Source organism: Athene noctua, chromosome Z (genome assembly GCF_965140245.1).
Source record: "Athene noctua chromosome Z, bAthNoc1.hap1.1, whole genome shotgun sequence".
NCBI lineage: Eukaryota > Metazoa > Chordata > Aves > Strigiformes > Strigidae > Athene > Athene noctua.
This window is the reverse complement of record NC_134077.1, coordinates 57,443,894-57,463,339: the sequence shown is the minus strand read 5'-3', so window position 1 is coordinate 57,463,339 and position 19,446 is coordinate 57,443,894. Positions and strand designations below refer to the sequence as shown.

At 39.0% G+C, this 19,446-nt stretch overlaps 1 protein-coding gene across 2 annotated transcripts; it reads left to right on the top strand.

Annotated features, from left to right (window-relative positions):
• The first annotated feature begins 1,634 nt into the window (after window positions 1–1,634).
• PSAT1 (phosphoserine aminotransferase 1) lies at window positions 1,635–18,371 on the top strand. Of its 2 annotated transcripts, XM_074932590.1 has the most exons (9): window positions 1,635–1,740; window positions 4,079–4,139; window positions 5,170–5,239; window positions 6,372–6,577; window positions 8,184–8,356; window positions 9,411–9,580; window positions 13,292–13,420; window positions 15,940–16,077; window positions 16,695–18,371. In XM_074932590.1, the coding sequence occupies exons 1-9, from the start codon at window positions 1,681–1,683 to the stop codon at window positions 16,798–16,800; spliced, it is 1,113 nt and encodes a 370-aa protein (XP_074788691.1). In that variant the 5' UTR covers window positions 1,635–1,680; the 3' UTR covers window positions 16,801–18,371. The 2 variants fall into 2 exon arrangements, with proteins under 2 accessions (XP_074788691.1, XP_074788692.1); XM_074932591.1 differs by lacking the exon at window positions 15,940–16,077.
• The last annotated feature ends 1,075 nt before the right edge of the window (window positions 18,372–19,446 follow it).

Sequence of the window (19,446 nt, the reverse complement as noted above, 5' to 3'; positions counted from 1 at the left end):
TTCTGACATGACCTTTACTATTCCTCTTCAGTCTCTCCAAGTGCAAAAGCATAAAAATGGATTATTCTGAGTTTGGGAAACTTTCTGGTTTACACATCCTTATCAGTCTTATTTACTCACCATCAATGCATAGTGTGTAATGGCTTTTCTACAGCTCTGTGTGGCATGGCTTCCAGCACAGTTGTCCTCTGATCTCATGGGAGCGGCTATTTTTGCGCCTTCTGGTCAGGATGGGACTTTCCTGAACTGAAAAACTACAATACTTAATATTCAGTCCACGTGTTCTGAGCCGATATCAACACCAGCTTACCTAGTTTCTATTTTTGTGTTCTAGCTCTTTGTGCCAGAGGTCTGAATTACACTTTTAATTCCAGTTTTAATTTACTTTGTGGTTTGTGTCATCAACACTTTAATTTCTGAAAAAAACCCACAGATTTGGTACACAGATGATTAATGCTGGTGATAAACTTCGTGAACATGCATGGGACTAAAGAAGGGCCACAGCAGTACAGGAAACGCTAGGCAGACTAAGGTGTTCAAGAGCTGTGGTTTATACAGCTGCATATGAGAACCGTGAACCTCATCCAAGGTACTTGAAAATTATGGGACTCCGTAAAGCCCATCTGTTTTCTTAACAGCTTGTTTTGTCAAAATTCAGTTACTGCTACTGCCTTTGAAATAACGTCTGAAAACTGATTGTAAGGCAGTGTTTACCACTAAAAGGATGAGCTGAAGTCTTTCCTTCAGTTACAACAGTTTGTGTTACCTTGGTGTAAGTTCATTGGTTACAAAGTTATCTGTGGAAAGAATGACTTAGTATTTAGGGGTATTTGCCTAGGATGCGGCAGACTTCAAGGCCATGTCCCCGCTCTGCTATACATTCCATGAAATGAATTGAATTTCACAGCTCTCTTGGGTTTATTCCCTTTCTATGAAAACCAAAAAGCAATTTGTCTGCAATGGGGCGTTTGGGGAAACAGTACACAACACTCATACTTCTTCGATTAGAGAAGGTAGGAATTCTGCTTCTCTACGAGGAAAGAATTTCACACAAGATATGAAGACATTTGGATATTGTGAAACCACCTCTTTCAAGAATAAGTATCACCTGACATTCATTGTAACTACGGATTGCTGTTTTTAATTTCTCATGCATTTATACAGATTACTTTTGGAACAAGCGTCCCAGCTCTGCTGTGGCAACTGCGTAGGGTAAAATCACAGTAAACGGCATGCGTTCATCCTGCTTTCCTCCCGACGTGCACGTGCAACGAAGCCTTGGCAAGGTTTACTGAGGTTTTCCAAATGCGAGGCACGTTTAAATCCCTTCCGTCGCCTCGCGTTCTTCCGCGGACCCCACCATTTTTGGCTGCTTCGGGTGGCAAGCTCCGCCCCGCCGGGGGCACCCTGCAGAAGCGGCGGCACCGCGGGGGCGGAGCCGCCTCGCGCGCTGCAATCCTCTCGCGGCGGTCACGCTGCCTGCTCGTGGCCGCGCTGCCAATAGGCGGGCCGGCGCGCCACCGCGGGGGCCAATGGGCGGGTCGGGCCGGCTGCAGCCCCGCCCCCTGGGTGTGTGTGACAGGAGCCAATCGGCGGGCCGGCGGCGGGGGGTTTATATCGGCGCGGTCGCCGCTGCGGTCGGTGGGCGGCGGCAGCAGCGGCGGCAGGAGCGGCGCTGTCATGGAGTGCGGGCGGCAGGTGGCGAACTTTGGGGCCGGGCCGGCGAAGCTGCCGCGCTCCGTGAGTAGGGGCCGGAGGCCCTTCCCGGTGTGGGCTTGGGGCGTTGCGGAGGGGGCGGGCGTCCGCGCCCTGCCGGCGCCGCGTGGGGAGCGGTGCGGGCAGGGGCTCTGCTGCACGACGAGGAGGCTCTCGCCGGGGCTGAGGCGGTGGGGCAGCGGCCGGTGCCCGCCGGGCGTCGCGGCGCGTTCTGCCTCCCGGCCCGCTTCCCCCGGGGGCTTCCTTGGGTGCCGACGGCAAAGGGAGGGAGGTCTGGGAAAGCTCGGGGAAACAGCGATACAAAGTTACCCGCGTAGTAACGAAACCTGGCTTCTTGCCCTGTCCCCGCCTGATCAAAAGCCCTGGTAGGTTGGGTTTCTTGGAAACCACTGCTGTGTGGTTTTTGGATTGATCTCCCAGAGTTTCTCTGCATCTGATCATCTGGTCGTTCATCGAGGGCTGCATCAGTTTTGGTGTAGAAAGTAAATCCCCAGATGCACAGCGGTAGCTATGTTGAGTATGTTATTTGTCAGCTGATAAATAACATGGTAATGTTCTGAGAAATCTTTATTTCAAAAATGATAATGAGTGTAGTGTAGACACAACCCTGTGGAAAGTTGCATCAGCAGCTGTAGATTATACAGTTACACGTGGAGAGGGGGTGGTTTCTCCCAAATTGTACACATCTGAATTTCAGTTTAAGAGTTAGTATTGTGGAAGTTGTTTGTTTTCTTAAGTTTCCTTTATAGTTTTCTTCATTATTTTATATGTTCTTTCTTCAACAATTTTCTTCAGATAAACAAATTGGCTGTGCAGCAGCTCTTTTTTTATTATTTTTTTTTTTTTTCCCCCTCTTCTCATAGAAATGTCCTTTGTAGATTATGCTCTAAAGCAATTTGTTCTCTCTTGAACCCTTGATTCTGAAAGGGGTTCTTACTACAACTGCTGCAGTATCCAACTTTCCAACAGAGAGTACTGAAAACTGAGTTTAGGGTTTGAGAAGAGTGTAACTGAAGTCTGTATTATTAATTTGTTTTCCTCTCTTGAAAATGCAGTACTCCTATGTGGACTACTGTATTACCTCAATTGTTTCACTTTGGTTGTGAGTTGATGCCACATATGAAGCGCTCAGACTCACAGAAGTGAGAAAGTGGACAGAGCTCTTTGTGGCTATAAAGCCTATTGTAAAGGTCTATTGTAAGGCATGTGCAGCTTTTTAGATAAAGAATGTTATTAACAGAATGGGATTTTATGAAGCAGTTTAACAACCACTTTCTAATAGTCTGTGTGTTCTGTTTTGACTTTTTTTTTTTTTCCTTCTCTAGCATGGGTAAGTTTGTACTTGAAACATGAGTAAGACTTTACAAACTCTAACATCAAAAGCAGCACAGTTGCTTCTGGTTGACCTCTTGGTGACCAGCTGTTACAGTTGACAGGCTATGTAGATACCCTGTCAGCAAGGTAGATTTCTTGTTCCTGCAACTGTCCAGAGCAAGCGGTTTCTTGACAGATCAAAGGGTGCATGCATACACCATTTGTTTTGGCAGCTTTTCTACTGAGGCTTCCTGTCCTCCTGCTGCCTTCAGAAGGAACTAAGAGTGTTCTGGCTCTTACACATTTACTGAAATCAGAAGCTGCAGATCCAGTGGTTAGAATCTAATTCTAGTTTGTGATATTTGAGAGCTATGGGAGAGGAAAGAAAAACGGCAGGCTGAAGCAGATTACCTGGCTAGACCTCCCAGGAGTGACCTGTGTTTTTTGGTTGTCTCAAAATTTTCCTTCATTTCTTTCTTATCTTTCAATAACAGAGAATGCCCATTTTCAAAAAATGTGGGACTTTGTTCTGTGAAACTAGGCCTTGTCCTGTTGGGCAGTTTGAGGTATCTAATTCCTGAGGTTGGAATCCAGGCTGGTATTTTTTTTTTTTTTCCTTCATTTTCCTCAATACCTTGGTTGTCCTATTTGCTCAAGTCAAGCGAAAGAAAAAAAGGTAGAGGGATGGGGCTGGGTATTTAAGATGCTTGATTCGAAAGGCTGCACCTGCAAACATTAAACGTTCTGTAAAATGTGGTGGATTCCATCCAACTCCTGAAAATCGTTCTGAAATCTGGAAATGTGGCTGTTGAAATAATAACTTAAAACATGGCTCCACAATAAGCATATGATTTAATCATGCTACTTTATGAAAAGCCTTCATCTACTGGATATGACGAAATTATGTTGGTGACTATAGTTGTGTTAATCTCATGTGACAACTGTCAGGTTATTGCAGTGTGGAGCATCTGGCATATACATGTTGCATCGAAGACTCAAGGTAGTGGAAAATTTCCTTCATTTATTCGTGGATTTTTTCTTTTGTTAGGTATTATTAGAAGCACAGAAAGAATTGGTTGACTACAAAGGACTTGGTATAAGTGTTCTTGGTAAGACTTTAAAAATTATGTTTTTCAGAATGGAGATGTTTAACCAAACTGTTTAACAAGAGTTTTTAATCTTGGTATTTCAGCTCATTTTCTAATACCTTATTCTGGGAACTTGTATGTCCAAAGAGTACTTTTTCATACTGCTTTTCTACCCTTCATCAAGTGACCATAAAATGATACATAGCCAGATATTTAGTGATCCAAAACAAAGGCCTAGAGACAAAAAAGATAACTAATCATACGTGAAACTTTAGGACTTTAAAATCTTTGGGCAAGGTTTGTGTGTTTGTGTATATATATAGGCATATATATGTGGCAAAATGCTTCAGATGTAATTGATATATAGTATCATTCCCATTAGGAAGGCAGTGCTGTCCTGCCATAAGGAGGAGGTGTCTTCTGTGTCATAGGGCAGCTGACTGGCTTTTCAGCCCCAGTTGCACAAAAATTTAATGCAAGAAGATGGTCAGCATTTTTTCTAGTCCTTTGTAACTGTTTGGCTGCTAAAAGAATGTGCAGCAGTCTCTACAGGATTTGGATTCATGTTTAAACTGTACGCTCTTACAGATGAAAGAAAGCATATGGATTTCATAAAAGGAATTAGTATTAAGTGTCCTTAATGTTTAATTAGGATTACTGCATGAAGAAGCCTTGTTAAAGGAACAAAACAACCCCCTGTATCTTACTCTATACTTGTTACAGCACCATGGTAGCAGAAAAGATTCTTAGAGTAAGGAAAACTTACACCTTTCTAGGGAGTATTTTTTTCATGCAAATATAGTTGTTCCTGGGCATAGCAAGATTGTGTGGATGCCAAATGTGATTAGGCTGTATTTGCCTGGATCTGGACAAGATTGAAGCTGTCTAATCTGAGTATTTAGGAACGCTCATTAAAAAAAAAAAAAAAAAAAAGGAATTGGAACTGGGAATGGGAGCCTTCAGACATTTTGTGTCTGTAGCTTAACACAATTTTTAAATCATGCTTGTATGTCACCATTTTGTTTCATGTTATTTCTTCTTTCCACCAAAGAAATGAGCCATCGGACTTCAGACTTCACAAAAATTTTAAATACAGCTGAAAATCTCATGCGTGAATTGCTGTGAGTTTCTTCCTGCTTATTTTTATTTTATGCTTGTGCTAATTGCACCAATAATGACTAATGTGGAGACCTTTCCTTGAAAGCACCTTTTTGTATGTTTGGAGTGGTTTTTTGTTTAGGTACTGTGTCTGATAGAGTAATAATTGTGGAGAGGACATTGGTCCTCTGATTTGTCTCATGGTGATTTATTTGAATGTGACAAAGGGCTTTTATTAGGTTAAGATGCTTTTTATGTGTCTACTATACACTGACTAGTTGACTTTCTTCTGAAATACTAATTTTTGTCACCTTCATAGAATTCATGAAGGGCATCAACTTTCCTCAAAAAATAAGTGGAAACAATAGAAATCAGTTCTCTAGTGGTACAGAGATGATCTGTACATCACTCTGATTTTACTAACCTGAGCTCTATTGATGTGTTTTAGAATCACTGTTCAGGATCCCTTTTCCTATTTGTAGTGTGACACATTTTTTAAAAGTTTGAAATAAATACATTCTGTATTAGAATTAATGTTCTCATGGTAGTTAATGTTTGTTATATCATATAAAACTTGACTCTCAGTTACAGCCAGAATTATTGACAGAGGGGCTTTAATGAATAATTGGAACATGTATTTTTTTCTGATGGTATAAGAAACTCCCTATGGCACTTGCTCTGCATGTACAATTTACTGTACATTTGCACTTTCAAACTGAAGGATTTCAAATCTGAATGCTACTGTGAGCATTTAGCCTGACAGAAAAGTCACAAAGCTTTTTTTTTTAACAAATTACAATTTGTACAAATTACAAGTGAGCATTAATTCTGCTGGAATATCTTTCAAGTTTGTGTGTACTGTGAGAGTAGAGCTACTTGGGAATTATTTTGTTTAATGCTATCCAAGGGGGGGGAAAAAAGCTTTTTTTTTTTTTAAGCAAATTTTTATCAGTACAATGTATTGCACTACTGAATACTTAAATTGTTACTCATGATCAGTGCTGAGGTAAATTAATGGGATTTGGTCTAATCTCTTGGCAAAAAGTCTTCTAAAATGACAATGTTCTTCCTCAGTTGCTATTAAATGCATAATATCAAGTGGTATGCATCTTGTGTCTTCTGGGAATAATATAAGTGGTTATTTCTTGCATGCAGAAATATACCAGAAAACTACAAAGTTATTTTCCTCCAAGGAGGTGGATCTGGTCAGTTCAGCGCAGTCCCACTTAATCTTATCGGTTTAAAGGAGGGAAGACATGCAGATTACGTGGTTACTGGAGCTTGGTCAGCAAAAGCAGCTAAAGAAGCAGAGAAATATGCCAAAGTGAATATCGTTCATCCAAAACTAGGAACCTATACAAGTAAGTTGATGATTACTTCCATCCATGTGAATGCTTAGCTTTTCTAAGCTATTGGGTTATTGAATGTTAACTAGTTACAGAGCTGACTGGCCAGCGCTCAGGGAATTGCCTGCCGCATCTCTTCATGTTCATCACTGGGAGGTCTGTTAGATGGCTTAACAGTCTGCACCAGGAGAGAATTTTGAATTTAAGCTCAGCAGATCCCAGAAAATAAGTGGCAAGAGGCAAATGTGTATCAGTAGGGAAGTAATCTGATTTTTTTCTTTGTTTCTTTTGTTTTGTTATTTAACTGACTTCTTAAGCTATTTGCAGAGATATTGCAAGGTATTTCAGTTTCAGGTACATTATTGGGCAGTCTCAATAATGAGACTGCTCTGAAGTTTAGAAGCATGTCTGGGATCTTAACCTTCTTGTTCCAGGAGATGGGAGACCTGCATTCTGTTACCTACTTTCAGGGGTTCCCAAATACTTATCTTTCCCACCCAGGTGTCAAAACAGGCAGTTGGCTCTGGAATAGAAGAGACATTTCCAACTCTTCCTCTTGGAGCTTGTTGCTGGACATAAAAATTTGAATGACCACAGTGTAGGAGGAAGAATGTGGTTAACTGTAATGGAGGCATTCCAATTCTTATGAGAGAGTCTGTTTCAAGAACATTGCATATAATTTGTCACTCGATATACATAAATAATTCTTGGAGCAAGGACACCTGATTTCTGGTTTCTACTCCTGCTAGTCATGCTCACTTTACTTCCCTCTGGTCCAAATTGCAGCATTTGAACTGGGAAGAGTGTCAACACAAAGACAAAGAATATCGCCATGTGAGTTAGTGAATTAACTGGTGATTAGGGCACTAACTGGGACGATAAGTTTGTACCCCCTGAGGCACAGGAAGGAATTGAACCTATAACTTCCCAGTGTAGGGGACTGTATCCACAATTTGGCAATGGTAGACAAAGGGAGAGGCAGTAGATAATGGTGATAGCAATAGCAGCACTTCTCCCTCCTCATGTTTTGCAGGAGAGAACAAAAGAAGAGCAACCACTTTTTCTGTGCAGTCAGGACATGCCTGTATATTGCCTCTTGATTGAGGAAATCTTAGTTTTGTAAATCAGTTGAAAAGCTTAAACAGGAGGGAGGTATATCCCCTTGTGTTCAGCTTGGGCAAGACTGAAATGCTTCTGGGATTGCTGAGAAACACAACTTTAGAGAACTTTCCCAGTGAGAATTTGGATGCTTTGGTGGTTCCAAAGCCACCAGGAAGACTCTTGGACCCAGTGCCTGAAGTCCTCTGAAATGCTGTTTTGGACCCCTAGGGCAGTAGTTTGTAGTTGTGATTGTCAACCTGATGAAAACCCCTTGAGGAATAAGGGCTGAAAATCAGAAAGGTGTTTGTAAGCTTAATGATGGCTCACTACAGAATTTTGAGAACACACTGGTGTATTTCCTTGGCAGATAAATTATATCTTTCTGGTAACAAGATAGTTAATACTTTATGCTGAAAAATCGTTCTGGGTTTGCATTCAAGTTCAGTGTTCAAGTGAAATTGCACGCCCTGAAAATTACTTGCCTCCAGTGACCTTTGGTTTTCTTTTTTGTCTGTCTCAGGCATTCCTGACCCAAGCACTTGGAATCTTAATCCGGATGCTTCTTATGTCTATTACTGTGCTAATGAGACTGTTCATGGTGTGGAATTTGACTTTGTACCTGATGTCAAAGGAGCAGTCTTGGTTTGTGATATGTCATCAAACTTTCTGTCTAGACCTGTGGATGTTTCCAAGGTACAGTGATGGACACAGTGGCTACACAAAGCATTTTCAAACTTGATTGCATATAATTAGGCACTTGGAAATGTCTGGACTGCCAGAGATGCTGAGCAGTGAAATTAAGGAGATCATATTTTGTTAACTGGGTATTTTGATGGTGAATACAAATGTTGAAATACAAAGTCTGAGATTTCAATGTCTATCTGTTGTCCTTTTTCAGTAAAAACATTGAACTCTTTTGAAACTGTTGATGTTAGTACCTGTCCGGGATTGTGTACTGCGTGGTCTTCACTGATGCTGTAGCTGAAAAAGATATCTTCTGAATCATATTTAGTCTGTAGATAGTGTATATGGCAAGAAGAGGGTACTGTGAATGAGATTTTTTTGATCCTGCCTCTTATGTGGAAAATCCCTAACCCCTTTTAAACTGCCAAAGATTCCTGTGCCTCACTGTGTCTGTTTCATAGATAGTACAGGGACAGCACATAGTACCTGCTTATGTTTGTAAAGTGTGTTACAAGGGGGAGATTTTACAGACTAGTGAAGTAGTGTATTTGCCCCTTCTTATCTGTGTGCAGTGAAAAGAAGGGACAATTGTTAGTGCATTCATCTTGGCCTTTCCTGATCTGCCTCTTTGAACAGGTGGATTATATGATGCCTGTTCTGAAATACCAGGTTGGTTGAAAATACTGTGATCTATGTATAAGTTTATTTTTAGTCAGTTTGCTTGGAGTAGTGTGAAACTGGGACAGACTGCCTTGAGAATTACTTGTAACTACTAAATATGCATTTAGCAAATCGTCAAGTTTTTTTGATGATCTTCCTCAGCTGAATGAAGATAAATGATTCTGTAAGACATATGTGGGCTAAAAATGTAGCCGTAAGTGTACTTCGAAATCGGAACTTCTAATTCTTCTTTGATCTATATATAACTTGCTTTTTTTCAACACATTCTCCGAGCTGTTCAGCTGAGTTGTATGCCTGTCGGATAATGATACTAGTGTATTACTCAGTTGTAAGATCTACTGGTAAATGCATGTAGCAAGTCCTTTTCTTCTTCCTGTTAAAGTTTGGCGTGATTTTCGCTGGTGCTCAGAAGAATGTTGGTTGTGCTGGAGTTACTGTTGTAATAGTACGTGAGGACTTGCTGGGATTCGCACTGAAAGAATGCCCTATAGTACTGGATTACAAAACACAAGCAACGAATGGCTCGTTGTATAACACTCCACCATGCTACAGGTAACTTTCCCTGCTATTTAATATTTCTTAGTCATAAAGCTACTGCACTGCCATCTGCTGCTCTTATCGAGAAAAGTTTTGAAAGTTGGATATTTGCCTGCAAGTCACTGAGATGTTGGAGTATTTCACATGATTCCTGTGTGGAAACATGGGAAATGTCTGGCCATATGACTATAGTAGGCTTTGAGGGGTTGCCTAGAGGGACTCAGTCATAAAGGACATAGTAGTTTTAGAAGTAAATATTATACGTCATAATTCCACTGTAGAAGTTTCAGGATCCAGTTCTGATTTACATAAACACAGCTCTAATCAATTCAGTGGTGATGCTTCTGTTATTGCAAGTAGGTAACTTGACACTTAGTCTTGCTTCTTGAACACTCAGTACACATTTGATGTAATTTTTTTTGGAGGTTGTTCTTGGCGTTTGAACCTCCAGATCTCTATTGATTTTCTTTGCGGGAAAACAATGAATGTTATCGTTAGTAATTTTTTAATAATATAAAATATTACAAGACTATGTATTCTCTAAAATTTTAAAAATATTTCTTGTTCTAGCTACATCATTCACTACTGACGGTTTTGAAATGACACTAGAAGAATTTTTGTTGAAAGGCATTTTAATCATTGCTTTGCTTTATTCTCTAGTACAACTCTCCATATTTCTTCGACCACCACCTCAGTGTTTGACTTGACATCTGAAAACGAGATTGGTCTGGCTTAATTATCATTGCTAGCAATTAAGATCATAAAATTGGCCCGTACCTGGTGATTTAATATATGCAAGAAGCAGAACAGTCTACAGAATGCGCTTTTAAAATTATTGCCTCCTAGCTTCTGATAGCCAGTGAAATGATGCTTTGCTACTGAAATATTTTGGTCTTGAGCCAGTATTATCTACCCATTCTTAATCTGTAGCATTTTTATACCAATGTCCACTGAAATGATGATTTTAAAAAAGAAAATCTTCAAACTAGATGTTCTTTTTTTCCAGAATTCTTTTAAAATTATTTTGAAAATAATGATTTCTACTTTTAAAGATAAGATTTCCTTTGATTCAGGTAATTTGATAATGTAATCTTATCTTGATGTTTAATCTCAGATCTTACAGCTTTTTTGTACATGCCAGAATTTGCAAAGTTAATTTGCCTACTGATGCCCAACAGATATTAAATGCACTGTACAGGCATAAAGTACAGTGATTCCTGTGTATAAAGCCTACCTTAATGCCATTGCTTACCTAAATTCAGTAGAAATTTAAGTGATACTAATTGCATATCTCAATCTGATGATTCTCACTATGAGGTGTACTATTGCAGTGACACAGAGGCAGTGATCTTAATTTATCAAAAGAACAGTAAATCTTGTGAGCACACGTTTATTCCAGATTTTACAATGTGCAACTAGTTTTCATAAGGAGTGTGCATACTGTAGAGTATGTAGTGATATAATGATGTCAGCCTGTCTGCCCTATAGGCTCGGTACACTCAGTATCTTTAGGGCTGCTACTAAGATTAAGAATTAACTTCACAATGTTTCTAGATTTCTGTCTTCTTTCTGAATGTAGCTTTGTAATATAGGCAGTATGTGTATCTCTTTTTCCCAATGATTGATAAAGCCTCTATTTCATGATCGATTTTTTTCCTGACTGCCAAGTCACGCATACTGTTTTGGGCACTGTGTACTTGCACATGCCAGGTTTTTAAATCTAACTATTCATGTTTTCCAAGTACAAAGCTATTTCCATTTGAAAAACCGAAGTTCCACTTAATCTCAGTACTCGAACACAGTGTTGGTCCTCTGGTTTGAAAAGCAGAACAAATGAAATTCTGCAGCTTCATTTTAGCTGCTGTAAAGAACTTCTGAGAAGAAAGTGCTACTTTAGCAGTAACTTGGTATTTGTCAGTAACATTAACAGAGTATTGGGAGATTAAGGGAGCTGAAAATAAAGTTGAACTTGCAGTCTGTCTTCTTTCTGATCACTGTCTTGCCAGATTTCACCTCATGCTACAGACCCGCATTGGAGTATACTCCAGAATCCAGAATGTAACACAGACTGAAATGTTGGCAGGGTACACATCTGTTTGGCTTGGCTCTAAATGCCTGTTCCAGTTTTTGTAAGCAACTGGCAAAGCTTCTTAGTTCTCTTTTTCTCTACTCTTTTCCTTGCACTCTGTAATTGTTTGCTGGCAAACAGGCAGGAAATATTAACTGAATTTGCAAAAGCTACTTCAGCAGGATGTTAAATTAAATTAAGGTCCTGCTGATGACTTTAACCTCTTGGTGCTACAGAGTTTGACTCTTTGGCCCTAATCTGCTTTGCTGAAATCAACAATGAATTTGCTATGAAAATCTCATTTCCAAGCTCCAGAAAGCATTTTTCATTTAAAAACTCTCCAGAAACATTATTTTGACTGACATGAAGGAAGGGTAAAAGGTTTCAGCTGGCTGGGTTTTGTGGATGACTCTAAGGCGTCTACTTTAAAAATTACTTGTCCAAGAAGTTTCCCTCAAGGAAGTGAGGGCAAGAGGTGAATATGGCCCTGTATATTTGGCAAGGACATAGGCTATATGTCACTTAAATACTTTACACCAGGATAGTTGACACTGTGCTATCATAAATGTGGCGTGGTCTCAAAGCTATGAGGTGGTTTGTATAAAAGTCAATTTGTAACCTCGGTTATTCTGCAGTCTTTTTGCAGTGTTCAAAGATTTGATGCTGTCATCCCCTGAGAAAGTAACAGTAGGAAAGTTTAAAACAGCTCCTACTAGATTTGTGTTAGGGAAACTTGTAGGGTAGTGTTCTCTGAGGACTCCCTTGGAATCTGTAATGAAGAGATTAATAAAAGCAAACTTTTTTTGAAGTTTGGAAATATGCCATAAAAGCTTGTGAACAGTTTTTTAATTAAAGTGTTGTAGTCGTGGGAAATGCCTGAACTTGAACAAGCTGAGTTTTGTAGCAAAAACACAAAGGCAAAAGGCCTCAGGGATTTTTTAATGTAGTACTTAGTAACTAGCTTTGAAATACTTGGTCTCAAACCATATGATGCCAGTAGACTTCCAGATCTCTACCTAGAACTTGAATAATAAAGAATAATTAAGTGTGATACATCCTATTTGTTTCACCGAACTTCACTATTCATGTGAGCAAAAGGTCTTTTTAGGGAGAAATGGGATTATAGTTTTATTTTTAACATTTGTGAAAATGTGATTAAATTTCTGGCATTATTAATGTACATACATTTGAGATTCAGCCCTGCGTCTTTGCTAAAGCAGCTGCACAGGGTGGATGCTATGAACTTTTGCGCTAACTTTGGCTCTTTCTAGGACTTGACAGGCAGCTATGTAGTCAATGAACTGGCAGTCCACGAAGCATGTCTGAGGGTGTTCTTGTGAGCCCTGCAGGGCTGCAGGAAACCTGCAGGATGATGTGTCCTTCTGTGGTACAAAGGATTAAGTTTGTACAACATATTGTGTAGTATTTGAGTTTCAGGATACTTTATTTATGTCCAAAACCCACTGCCTACTTAGAATTGTCATAAATTGTAAACTGGTTCAGATTCTGAGCTGTTAGTCTTAAGCACCCTAACACCAAACATAATGCTGAAACATTTTGTGAACTATTAAAGAGGACTGTTAGTTTTTCTGGTGTTTGTTTGTTTGTTTGTTTGTTTTTAAAATGATCTGATAAAAAAATGTTATTTCCTCTTGCAGTATTTATATCATGGGATTGGTACTAGAATGGATAAAGAATAATGGCGGAGCTGCAGCAATGGATAAACTCAGTTTAATCAAATCACGATTGATTTATGATATTATAGACAAATCTAATGGATTCTATGTGTAAGTTGCTATGCTTTTTCCCCTTGGTTTCAATATTTGTTGCAGAGTCAAACATCATAACTTCTAAGAGTCTGATTGCCACATACTTTTAAAGTTACCTTTTCAGTATATGGAAATTTTGAGGAATTCTACAGGAATTATTTCTGCAAACTGTTCACTTGATAATTAGCCAGGGATGAGTCTCATTCCAGGAGGAACTTATTTCAAGTTATCCTGTATAGATAAGTTGTGAAGCATATTAATACCATATATTCTAAACTTAATTAAATGCAGGAGCCTAGGAGAAGAGTGTACAAATCCAGACACACAGATTCTGGTTTGTATGTCTGCAGAATCTTTGGGGAAATACAGGCCAAACCAGAAAGTGGCTTGTAAGAAATTGTAGGGACCACTTTTGCATTATATTCTTCCTACCATCTGTTTCAGTAGTCGAAGGCTCTGCTTTTTCTTTGTCAAGCAGAGCATTTTTATTAGGTAATTCCACTCAGTTCTGAAACACCTTTTGAAACAGGATGAGGATCAGACTTAGATGTAGTCAAAATTTTAATTGCATATAGTTTGTTTTCTTTATTTTTCATGGTTTTCCAAAGCAGATTTAATCCTCTGATTTTTACATATTGTTGCAAGGTATTTTTTGAGCTCACAGGACCCAAAATACATATAGTTAAAAGATGATGTTGTAACTCAGAATAATTCTTATACTTGCCAAGCTCAAAAACTAGCAATTGACTATGAAACTGCAAAATATTTTCTTGTACTTTCAATATAAAATAAACAGTTTTGGGACCTAATTAATTTCAAAGTCAAAGTTAGGATAAGGCAAATTAAATTTGGATTTTAAATTAAAGCTGTCTGCAACCTTAATTGGCAGGGGTATAGTTTCATCCTAATATTTAATACAGTCTGCTTATCCATTTAGTTAATGAGAACAGCTTTGCCTTTAGCATTGTTATGATCAGGATTGTGAACCTACTCTACCGAAATCCTGAGGGTTTTTCATAAACCTCTGTAAGCAATTGAAGCCTTGAAAAACCATTTTATGACAAATAGAAATCTGTTTCTGCCAAGCTGATCTGTAAGGCTGTGAGTGGGAAATGCAGTGCTGATGGAATGGTAAATAGTCAATTGGGAGGGCAAAGCAAGCTTCACTAGCTGAGCTGTATGCATCTTACTAAGCAATACAGTTAAGACTGGATTTTTTTGGTTGTATCTATGACTAAAAGGAAGACTTATCTGAAGCTGCCTTCCCAGCTGTAATGTGCCACCTCAACTGTGTCATGCTTCACTGGATAAGCAGTGTGACAAGCCATTTGGCAAATGGAGACTTTCTTCTACAAAGTGCCATTTACCATTTGTAGTTTGCTTTCCAAAGTCTGTGCACTAAGTGAATTATATCAGATTGCCTAATAGCAGCTGGATCTTCTAAAAACTATAGTGTACCTACAGTTACTCAAATATGGGAATACTTACAAGCATAGGCCTTTTTGAAGAGTGCTTTCCTGGTTGCATCTGAAGGAGAAAATTTTTGTAGGCAGATATTATGATTGATCTATTTTTTTCCTCTTCATAATGGAGATATCTGTACAAAGGAGCAAGGAAGGAACTCAAAAAGAATAATAATAGGTATGCAATTTGCTTGCAGTTTATGAGAACTTATTCCTAATGAATCCCTGCAAGAATCTACATTACAGCCTAGGGAATAATAAATTTGGAGGATTCATATCTCCTTTGTAGCTAGAAGCATTAAAAAAAAAAAATAAATTTTTTTTACCCTTGTTTTTATCTTCACAGAATAATTGAAGAGGAATTTTGATTTAAATGTATCTTTAATTTTCTCCTTTTGATTAAATGGAATTTTAGGAGATAAGAGCTGTGATGTACCTCATAAGTTGTGGCCCTGTATGCAATGCAAGATTTGTTCTAGAGATATCTTCTTTCTACTTGCTATTATTCCCAGTTCTGAATAATACTAATGTAGAAGGTGGATTGAAACCACTGACAGAAGTCTCTAATGTCCATGGAAATTTCCTTATGCTATGCCCTTATGCTTCCTTTATCTCTCTTTAGCTGAGTCAAGTTCAATTCTGGTAGCATTTGTGACTGAATGAAAGTAAGTGTGTCAGTCTTTGAAGACAAAGAAACTGCTTAAGACTTAGTCAAAGGTCACTGGCACTAACCTCACTTACCCTAGGGAATGTAATTGATACTGTTGTTGGTGGAGTGATGGTTTTTATCATGGTTCTTTAAATTAGGTCTGTTTGTAAGTCTCCTCTGCATTCCTCTGGGGCAATTTTGAGTATGTCAGGAAGGGTCAATAAGCCTTCCACTTGCTGTTTCTGTTATACTTGGTTAAAAAAGGAGGGTTGTTTTCTTTCACAGAAAATAATGATCTTTTGAATTATGGAGGAATTACTTTGGTGCTAAACAAATGTAATTACTCATTTTCTGAAACTGTATGTAGCTGAAGATGTAAATTTAGCACAAAATGGGTTAATCGTTACATTCTGCAACTTTGCTAGATGTCCAGTGGAGAGAAAGAACCGAAGCAGAATGAATGTCCCTTTCCGTATTGGCAGTATCAAGGGTGATGAAACACTGGAAAAGAAATTTCTTGAGAAAGCTGTGGAACTTAATATGATATCCCTGAAAGGGCATCGGTAAGTAATAGTCAGATAAATCCATTTCCTGTGCAAAATAAACTCTTACTACAGTGATACAGCAGCAGGCATTGCCTACTGACTTACCAGCCTTTCTCACTCACAGGCTGTTCCTTAAACAGGTTTGGCGTTACTTGGGAGTAGCAGTCTAGAGACTAATCAGAGACTGCTGGTGACTTAACTACTGCTTAGTTTAGTTGTTGTGGGGCTCAGAGTTTTCTCCTTAATTCTGCTTTCTTCTCTAATTTGATGAGTCTGGCTCTGTGCAAATGGCAAAGAAGGTGACTCTAGACGTCAGATTCTGTCACTGTATAAAGCCTTTCATTACACAGCTTGTCGACCTGGTTGCAAGAGTTTCTTCCCATGTTGAATGGTGTTTATGGGTTTAAAAAAGACAGCTTTTTGATGTCACAGGGCTACGGTGTTTGAGCTGTAAATACTGAGTTTCTCTAGATTGCAAGTTTGCCTTGAAGAATTAAATGTTCCTCCTCATTCACATAAAATGTGAATTTTATCCCTTTGGCGTAGGGGTAGGTTTAAATGTCTGTTAATGCTGTTAATGTCTTTTTTAGAATATACAAAACCTTTTTATTTTTTCTCCCCTCTTTTCAATTCAGATCTGTGGGAGGAATCCGTGCCTCTCTGTATAACGCGGTGACTGTAGAAGATGTCCAGAAGCTTGCGGTGTTCATGACGAGCTTCATGCAGATGCATCAGTCATAAATGCCCATGGGTTAGTGTCATGCTGCACATTTATGAAATAAAAGCTAAAGTGTTTGAAATGTGGTACTGCACAGCTGTAGCGCACAAATTATATTTTCTTTTAGTTTCTGTAGGTGTTCGTTAACTGCATGGGATTGAGGCCCAGTCTTTCAATGACTTGGCACCCTTGGCTTCACTGAAGTTGAGGATTGCCACATTGTTCAAGACTGGTTCCAAAATTTGCAAAATAGTATTCTTAGTGTAGTTAAAACTTGAGTAACATTGTAAGATGCTGTGGATCTGAGTCTGTTTGCTTCTAGTCACAAATGACTTCTTCAGCAATGCCTTGCTCTCAGTAAACTTCGGGAGGCAAAATCTGTCATAAGCTTTCTGTAATGCTTTACAAGTACTTTGTGACTGCACAGTGAAGTTAGAACTAATGTTAAGTGTTCTCTAAGGATATCTGGTTGTTTTATCAGATACATTCCAACAGTATAGAATCAGAAGTATTTAGGAGTTAATATCTGTGTTCCTAACTTGAGGACATTGCCTTCAGACTTCTGCTCCCATGCATGAAGTACTATCGTAACAGTTCCATGTAGCAATACTCATTGTGGCTAAAGTATGTAGGACTGGGCCTTTTTTGTATTAGCATTTATTGGTTTAAAGCTAATATGCATGAGTCTGTAATTAAATCAATTTATAAGATGTTTATTTCTCTATGCATTTTATATATTGAACTTCTCTAGGTTATTAATTTTATATTGTTATTTTGGAGTGTGCATATTTGCCTCTGCCCAAAACTTGTTTTTAATGCGTTAACCTTGTGCTGAACTGGATTTCTGTATTCCACTCAATGGAACTGTGGCTTTCTCTGCACTGACTTCCTAGCCCACAGTGCAGCAGACTTTTTGTCTGGTGCTAGTTCCAATGTCTTCCCTTGCTAATTGATCTAGTATTTTCTCTCCCTTTTCATTGCTTCATTTCTGTAGCCTTTTGTATGTGGGGCCTTGCCCAGCTGCAGTAAATACAAGTCTTGACTTCTTTGCCTTTTCCTGACATTATATCACAGTTTTGGTCTAACTTTCTCACTTGATCCTTCTGGCTTATTTCAGACTCTGATACTCTGGGCTAGGGAAGAAGCTGTGGTTATGCAAAGATCTTCCAAAGATCATCTATTATAGTACCCTTGTGTCACTTTTGTTTCTCAGCTTGTGAATTTACTGCCAATGACCATATTACTGACACTAGCCTCCTATTTTAACTTATGTTGAAGCTGTCTGCTAGTATCATAGAGTTTAGCACTACTGCAGCTTGTTTCAGACTGTAAACTCTTTGGTACAGGATTGGAATTTTTTGATTTTTATGTAACATCAGTATAGTGGTAACAATTTAATGATAATGATAGACATCCCCTTTCTTGGTGGAATCTCACAGCAAGTCAATGGAGTTGTGCTAGGGTTGGGTTACATTCCTGTCTGAAAAGTCATAATTTTCTGACTTTCTTTGAGATTTTTGTTGACTTAGTGTAACTTAAAGTAATTAAACAAATTGGGTGAAGAAAATAAAACTTAATTACAGCATAACATGAAGTACAGTGTGTGTGAAGCTTTTATTTTTGTCACTTTCAGAAGGATGAGAAGTCATGCATATAATGTGTTAGAAATTTAGATTCCAGTATCATACTTTTCCATAAAGCAAGCTTCCCTCATTTATGTTTTATATCTTTCTGAAAATAGTCTTTCCTACAAGTAGTATGGAAACAAGAATATTACTATGAGAAGGTTCTGAGAACTCTTTTTGCCTTGCCAATCATGAAGATCTAATTCAAGTTCCGTATTAAGCTTTTTAACTTCCTAAAATTCTGCTTGTTCTGAATTTTGTGCACTTGTTTTCAACAGTAACTGTGGCTTATATCTCTTTCCAAAAGACAGTAAACTCTTCTGTTTTATAGTGACATTGCATTCCTCTTCGTAGGCATGCTTTTGTGTGATTACAAAAATGCTCACTGTGCTGTATGCAGCTGATTCATAAACCCAACAGGGAACCTCTTTGCTGCTTCTGAATTGTGCTTAACACCTTGTCAATTAACACTTTTTTTTTTTTTTAACCCAGAAAGGCAAAAATCATGTAAAAGGGAAAGGCAGAGTGAAGATTACCCTAGCAGGCAGTGATTAAATATCATGTGAGGGCGATGTGGGAATGCTGGGAAGGCTGGAGCATGTGCTGGATGAATTACTTGAGATTTGTTTCAGACTCATCCATGCAACAGTTCTGCCCTTCCAAGCTGCATCCCTGAAAGATGTAATCAGGGTATTGAGCTATGGTGGACAGAAATCTGACTTCCCCTCATCGTGTTAGTAGGAGGAATTTCGGCAAGGGTTTGCTGAGAGTCCTGGTCAGTTTCTCTTAAGTCAGCACTTCCAAGCTGGGTCAGTGAAATGCTGGGGTTTCATCCCCAAGCCCCAAATTAAGGTTGACATGTGGGTGATTCCCACAGCCCTTCCCAAAGGGGGGTGAGTTTGCCTTTAGGCTTCCCTCCAGGGTGGTGCTGGCCTTGCAGACAGAGCCATTGGGTAAATGAGCCCCAGGGGTCTGCATTAAGGAAACAAGGGTCAGGTGTCCCACTGAGGGATAAAAGCTGGGACCCCGTGCAGGAAGGGCAGT